General features: G+C 34.8%; 1 protein-coding gene across 2 annotated transcripts; it reads right to left on the bottom strand.

Moving 5' to 3' along the window:
- Nucleotides 1-1,031: 1,031 nt before the first annotated feature.
- On the bottom strand, nt 1,032-7,521 carry CD69 (CD69 molecule). Of its 2 annotated transcripts, none has more exons than XM_053556302.1 (5): nt 7,385-7,521; nt 4,343-4,465; nt 3,691-3,890; nt 3,228-3,331; nt 1,032-2,433 (listed from the first exon to the last, which is right to left on the bottom strand). In XM_053556302.1, exons 1-5 carry the CDS (start codon nt 7,449-7,451, stop codon nt 2,325-2,327), a joined length of 603 nt encoding a protein of 200 aa, XP_053412277.1. In that variant the 5' UTR covers nt 7,452-7,521; the 3' UTR covers nt 1,032-2,324. The 2 variants fall into 2 exon arrangements, with proteins under 2 accessions (XP_053412277.1, XP_053412278.1); XM_053556303.1 differs by having other exon boundaries at nt 3,691-3,818.
- Between the last annotated feature and the right edge of the window lie 268 nt (nt 7,522-7,789).

Genomic DNA, 7,789 nt, shown 5'->3' with positions numbered 1-7,789 from the left:
ATATTTAGTTTATTGTTTGCTTTACAAATAGACTATAAATTCTGTAAGGCCAGTCACCAGGCCAAATTTGCTCAGTATTTTAAGTCTAACCCACCACAGTAATAGATGCTTAATAATCATTTGTCAAATAATTTTTTAAAAATTGTATTCAGACACAGCAACTCATACCTGTAGTTCCAGCCCTTTGAGCTCAGAAGTTCAAGAAGAGAGCCTGAGCAAGAGCTAGATCCCATCTTTACCAAAAATAGAAAAAATTAAGCCAGGTGTGGTGATGCGTGCCTGGAGTCCCAGATACTAGGAGGCAGAGCTAGGAGTTTGAGGTTGCTGTGATCTAGACTGACACCCTGGCACTCTAGCCTGGGACAACAGAGTGAGATTCTGTCTCAAAAATAAAAAAATAATTTTGAAAAATAAATATAAATAAGTAGTGATAGAAATGCTGCTTCATACCAATACTGAAAAATTGATGACATTATGTTTCCATTTACAATAATCATTGTTAACATTTAATAGATTTCTGAAGTTTACAGGTGTTGTTTTAAGTTTGTTTTCATATACTGCCTCCTTTAATTTCTAACTGATTTTAACTAAATTTTGAACTAATTCTAATATAATAGTGAGTCAGACAGTCAGTGGCAGAGATGAAACTCAGGCCACCTGGTACTGATGGTCCAACAGCTCCAATTTCTGCATACATATGTATACAGTACACGAATCACAAGACATTGTTTTCTGACATGAGATGGGAGTAGATTGTTATTATCAATGGTAGAGTATTACAGGTAGGAGGCCATTTGTTTCATTTTATAGCTGTGAGAACTGAGGACTACAGAGGTTAGGAAACATGTATATTATTTTTCACTAAGCAGAACTGAAATCCAAATTCCTTTCCTATATACCATTCTGCTGATGATGTAAAAATATCATACATATCACACATTTCCAGCTTCCAGAGAAAGAGAATATTGCAAGATACATTTATAAGACAATGTTAAAGGTAACCAAGTTTATTCCTGATTGAAATACTCCATGAAGATCATTTCTAGTTAGTGAATCATTTTATGTAAATAACTAAAATGTACAGCGCACTTCAGAATTGCACGAGATGCTTTCAAAGCATAGGTTGTGGTGACTAATTTTTACTGAGTATCTACTGTATGCAGAAAAGTGGATGTGGTCCTTTAGAATACCCATAATATTGGGATGTATAAACCATGTTGTGAAACTAAGGTTTTACTATAGTTAGGATTAATTTTTAAAAAGGTCATATTATTCTGTTTCTGCTTTCTAATATGGCACATAATTTTTACTGTATCTTAAGGAATGAACACTTCGTGGAAACCATTGTATTCATTCCACTTTTATTTTCACAGATAAAAAACAGCTTATAATTGTACCAAATAAAAAATATAAAAAGACACAATTATTGCACATAAAAATACTTAAAATGACATATTGCACATATTAGAGTTGATTAGGAAAGTTCCAAACTTACTATCAGGTAAGACTAATATTCCAAGTTTGAACAATACAGAATATTTTCTGATAGAGATTTGCCACATCACATATTGCACATTTTTGAGCACTTTTTGTCTTTTTTACAAATGTCCTTTATATTCTTTGCTTTTGTTTTTTCTCTATAAGACACCATATAGAAGGTTTTAAAGGCAAAGAAATATGTACCATTGAAAAAGATCAGCCTACAATTCAGCATGTAAAAAAAAAAAAAAATGATCATCTCATTCTTTGGGAGGAAAAAATGACAAAGTAACTTGGCAAATTTTTCCAAAAAGAGAAAAATGTTACACAAGTTTCGTGTCATAAGCATTTGTCCACTTATAAATGCTCCCTGAGTTTGAAAAATTCATTTTGACTGGATATCTATGTCAGCAGTCATAATTGCCCTTGTTTGCGTACAGTACCACTGAAGTCTTAACTCCTTCATATAGTACAAAGGCTTGAAGGATGCTTATTGTTGGTAGTCATTCAACCATAAATAATAACTCTACATCTGGTGATTATACTATTTCTGAATTTAAAAAGTATATATAAAGTGCATCTGAAAAGTTTCATCATTGTTCTATTCTTGGGCACGAGTATCAGTCAATCTGCAATGTTTTCAGCTCACAGCAGGGAGTCCACAATGCAAATTTTCCTGGAATTTCTGTCCCTTTTTTCCACAGTCCTCTTTGCAAGATTTCCAAGATAATAACAAAGCTTTACCACAAAGTCTGTGTGGAAAACTGACCACGGAGCATCATCCACTGATACAGATTTCCTTTAGTTCCGTGCCCTAATAGTCTATCAGTAAGTACATTTCCTCATTATTGGGAGGGCTTGCTACATATCCAATGTAAATTCCTTCCACATTCTGTGCTGCTGACCTCTGTGCTGTTCAGAAAAGCACAGTTCTCAGATTTTGTAAAGTTGAACCTGCCAAACAAAAAAGAAACTTGGAATTACTTTCAGTTCATCATTTTCATTCGTTTACATGAGAATAAACTTTGAGGTAGTGGTGACCTATGTTTTTATTTTCTTAAAAGGAAGTAAAAGGCAAGTCTGCCAGTCAAATAACTATAGACTAATCTGTAGATGATGGATAAGAATTCTTTAAACTTTAAAATGCAGTTTAACTATGGGTAAGGAAAATAGAACTGTGTCTTTCATTCTGGGGCCTATTTCTCTCAGGTCCATAGAAACTCATAAGTAGGCATTGAAAATATTGCTTCTTATTTTCCTGGAGATGGTAACTGAGAAAGACTAAGAGGGAATTCTTTTCAACAGCTATCTCATCAGTAAAATATAGATATGACATTGGAAATGCTGGGTTTATTGCACTAGCATAACTATTCTTAAAATATTTCCAAACTGAGTCTATTATTCACATAAGAATGTTCTGAGAAAAAAAGTACTATAAGCATTTGTTGTATGAATTCTAAGTGGATAAAGAAAAAAGCTAATTAAAGAATAGCATAACTATTCTTAAAATATTTCCAGACTGAGTCTATTATTCACATAAGAATGTTCTGAGAAAAAAAGTACTATAAGCATTTATTGTATGAATTCTAAGTGGGTAAAGAAAAAAAGCTAATTTAAAAAGCCTGTCTTTAAAGAATTCCAAAGCATATAAGATTCAAAATAGATTGTTAGAACTCTGCACATACCTACAATGCTTTGAAAGGAAAATTGTTTTCTTGGGGAGGAAACAGAGACTCCTGGAGACTTACCAGTTGCTAAATTCTCTGCCATTTGACCATCTCCATGTCTGGTCACCTTCGTTTTTCAGTCCAATCCAGTGTTCATTTCCACCAGCATATCGTTTTAGGAAGATCTTAAAGTAAGCACCAATGAGTTGTTATGTTAAATAACCTTCTGGGTAAGCATATATGATAATAATTCTTATATTTCAAAAGCTGCAATCTGAGGTATGATAGCATATCTGAGTATTTTTTCAGTTCTATGTAGGACAAGCTCATTTGTATTTCCGGTCTTTGAAGCTAAGTCATCAAATCAAATTTAGGACACTGAACCAAACTCTCAATTTGATCTCAGACTGAGGTGGTTCTCTGTCCCTAAGCTTTCCTACATGTGAGACAAGCACAGTGTTTTCACTTAGAAACAGAAGGAAACCAGACATGAGCTATATAAAATAAAACAATTATGTTTCATGAAATTGTTTTTGAATCTTACCATATCCTTTACAGAATCGATGACAGCAAGAGTAGCACCATGTTTAGAACAAGCAATGTAGGCGGAGATCCAGCTCTCTGTTTTAGTGGAAAAAAAGTAGCATTTCCCCTGGTAGCCAACCCAGTCACCTGAGCAGAAAGAAACACGGCTGTCTGATGGCATTCGCCAGTCATATTGGCCTGGACAATTGTACCGGCCCACTGTGAACAGGAAAATAGTTTGTTTTAGTAACAAAATAAACCAAATACTCATAGCATGAAAAACGGACGCAGAAAGGCTGTGCTGTGTTTGATGGTGATAAGGTGAAGGTTGAGAGTCAACAAGGAGAATGTCAGAAGAAATCTGGTCCCATCTTTTCTGATATTTCATTGTGCCTAATCATCATCATATGGACTATGAAGATAAGGGGGTGCCCCTTTGACCATAATGTGAGAAAGTGACAGAAAAATTTTAAAAGTCCTGAAAATTATTCTTGCAACTAGAGAGGGTAATGTGCCTTATGAATGCCAAGGTTTTTAACCTGAATGCAGAGATGGAGACACTTCAAGATACAGAATTTATGATTAACTAGACTGAGCCACCATTCGCTTTAGCTGGGCATGAATACTTAAGGCTCAGAGGCCTTGAAAAAAATTATGAAGTACAGACCCACCTGATAAGGCAATGAGAGTAATGATTAAAATGGTGATGAAGACCAGGTTCATGACTGCACAAGGGACAGGAACTCCGAGGGACCCTTCATGGTGTGTTTGAAAATGGACACTGGGGGCATTATCTGTAAGGGAGAAAGTCCATGATGAATTCAGGCAAACTACCAGAAGCATGGTAGGGACATTTGTATAGAAAAATGTATTAATAATATGTTCTTTTGAGGTGTTTACATTTTAAAAAGTAATGTGTTTCCCTGTCTCCTTATATGAAATTTCTATGTTAATTTTCCAGAAATTTTGAATTCAGATAGTTTCCTCTTGGCTAGAAGTGAAATATAATTGTTTGAATTGTTTCACTAAGATCATAAAATATCTTCCCAATATAAGCACTTAGTACATTCTATATACATATATATATACACATATATACATACACTTAGTTGTAAAAGTTCTATCATTTTCTTGATTTAATCACAATAAGAGCATTTACTAAACACCCTAGTACCCTAGAAGGCACATACAAAGAACATCCTAGGCACAATCCCTTAACCTCTTGGTTGCTGCTATTTAGGAGAAATATGAATGGGATAAAAATGGATAATATAATAAAGTAAAATACCAAATAGAAATACAAATATCTAAAACCAAAATGGTTAAAAATAAAAAAGTAAAATAATTTTTCAAGAGCAGTTGAAATAATAGAAGAAATGCAACAATATTGTCAAACAAATGTCAGTAGAAGCAGATTCTTTTCATTTACCATTCTGTATAATGGTGAAACAAAGTAAAAGGATTTTTTTGACAAATAAGAAATATTTATGTGGGAAGATTTAGTGTAGAAACATGATGTTCATGATGACTTTCAGTTAAAAAAAACCTAGAAGAATATCTATTATAGAATATAAGTAAATAATTGAGAAAAGAGAGAAGGGAATTTTGTGACTCCAATTTTAGATTTCATCTCTGCAGGATAAGCTATTAGAATTCTCAAAATGCAGCCCCACAAGAAGTATGGATGATTTTTGTAAATAAAAGGATGACTACGTAAGACATATCTTGAAATGTGTGCATTTTTTCCCATAAGACATTTCTGTAAAGTTAAACTGCACAAAGACATGTTGGCTTTTTCATAGTAATATCTTGTACTGTTGTCAACACCAACTTTTACTTCAACTGGGAGTTCTTTTTCCCAGCATGGATTTGCACTTAGATTTTGTAAAAGAAGACTTTGCTCAACTCTTTCCTAGTTCTATTTCTTTCAGTGTCTCAGAGCAAATACTCCTCTCACTCCTGTACAGTTATCTCCGGAAGCAGCCTTTGGTAGGTAGGGTCGCCAGTTCAGAGCTCTGTCTAGTTTCACTTCTCACCACGTGAGAGTCCAGCATTCTGCTCAGACTCAGCGTAACAATGGCTGTGTCTCCTCAGCAAGTTCTAACATGTCCACATAACTCACAGACTCCAAGGGCTCCCCAAGCTGCCAAGCCCCTTGCTCCTCACTCAGTGGGTAAGCTACTGAGATGACTATCAGATGTCACTTTATTCCCATTTGTGAAGGCTGTTACTAACAGTTTGATTTGTTGCCTAGGTGACAAAATATTTCCCCCAACAGTGCACTGTCACTCTGATTACAGGTCCTATCAATTAATGTAGAAATTGAAAATAAATCCACCTATCTACAACCTACTGAATCACCCAGGGGTGATGTCTGTCTTGTTCATACTAATGAATTAGACATTTAACAGAAGATTGGAATGGTCTTAGGAAAAGTTAAGCATTTCTGCTTAGATTCTTCTTCTTTTCAACTATGCTCTCTATTGAGCAGTTTTATTATTATTGGCCTTTTTTGTTTTGTTTTGTTTTTTGGGTTTTTTTTTGGCAGCTTAAGTAGGCAATAAAATGAAGGCTCACCAGGTTATGTAAAATTTTGCATGCCTGCATTTGTTAATCCACACTTAATTTTATGTTCTTAAACAAAAAATGGATGTGTCAGAGATAACGGATGTTTTTCTAAAGTAAACCAATCTAGTAGACACACGGAGAAAAATCTCTTTCTCAGGGATCATTTTGGCTCTGCTATTTCTAACACAGCCCTTTATTACTGGCTAGCTCTTGCTTACAGGTTAAACTTTAATTCTGAAGTGCCTGTGCTTTAAGGTACCTCACTAATTAAAATGGAAGAAGGACAAATGAAAAAAAAATTAAGAAAGCTTTACAGAAACACGGTATAGAAAAATAACAGGGAAAATGGGAATGGGAAATTAGAATAGATAGGTGGATAAAATAACAAATAGAAGAGAGAAAAATTTATAACATGATCATATTTTGGTGGAAAGCAAATAAAAGGAAGAAAAATGTTTGGCCCACGTAGAATTTAAAACTAGAAATTGGAAAGGTAAAATAAAAAGATGGAGTGGAGATAATGAGCCCCATAAAGATAGTAAAGCAGATAGTCTGTTCAAGAAATTTTTTGTGACATTCTTCTAATGAATTACCATTGAACACTGAATTGTCAATGTGAAGTTGCTTATATAGCTATTGTCTCAAAGATTGGAAACCTACACATTTCTAGTCCTGGAGGATGCTGTCATGAGAACACAAGATGAGGTAAGCAGAAAGCAGACAAAAGGGACAAGGAAAGGCCATCTTACACATGCAAAATTGCTTATGTGGAATTTTCATAAAGAGAAGCAACACTTTCTGGAGTATGTACAGGTAGACATGGAAAAATGATGGAGAGCAACTGGGCTAGGACAGAAAGTTGCCTAATTAAATCTAAAACTTGAAATGATGTAAAATGAAATAAATAAAAAGATTTTTAAAAATCTGAAATTGCCTTTGTAGTTTCCTGTCATATCAAGTATCCTATTTTCTTATCGATAAAGAGGTATTTACCTCTTCCATTAACCTAACCAACATCTCTAAAATACGAAGCCTCATTTTCTCCCCTATCATTATGTATCATACAGAGAGAGATTACCAGTATATCTTCTCCAACTACCATTATGTGTCATATAGAGAGATATAAGAAATCAGATCTAACTTACTGTTTTGTCCTCTCTCCAGATGCACAGAGCTGCTATTCTCTGTTACGAAACCATTTTCAGAACTCATCTTAATTGTCAAGACTCCCTGGTTAGGGAATTCTTGAGACAAGATTCTCAAGTCAGTCTACAGCAAAAGTCTTTGCTGGAGCTCCTGTTCAGTCTCTGGTCTCCGAGGCATCTCAGCATTTATATTCCGTTATGGTGTCTCCACCCCCTTCCTTTTACCTCCTACTTGCTCAACTCTGCCAGTTCTCTTTAATTTATGCTCCATTGGCCCAGACAATGCACGGTGTGTTTTGGCAATGTATGGGTTTTCCCAGCCATCTGAAATGTCCCTTCTCACCATTGTAGGTGTAGCATGAAGAGGCAAGTGGGATTTCCCCAGAATCATCTGTCCTAAAGTTT

This window comes from Nycticebus coucang, chromosome 12 (genome assembly GCF_027406575.1).
Source record: "Nycticebus coucang isolate mNycCou1 chromosome 12, mNycCou1.pri, whole genome shotgun sequence".
NCBI lineage: Eukaryota > Metazoa > Chordata > Mammalia > Primates > Lorisidae > Nycticebus > Nycticebus coucang.
The sequence above is the reverse complement of the archived record's forward strand: the minus strand, read 5'-3'. Positions and strand labels throughout refer to the sequence as shown.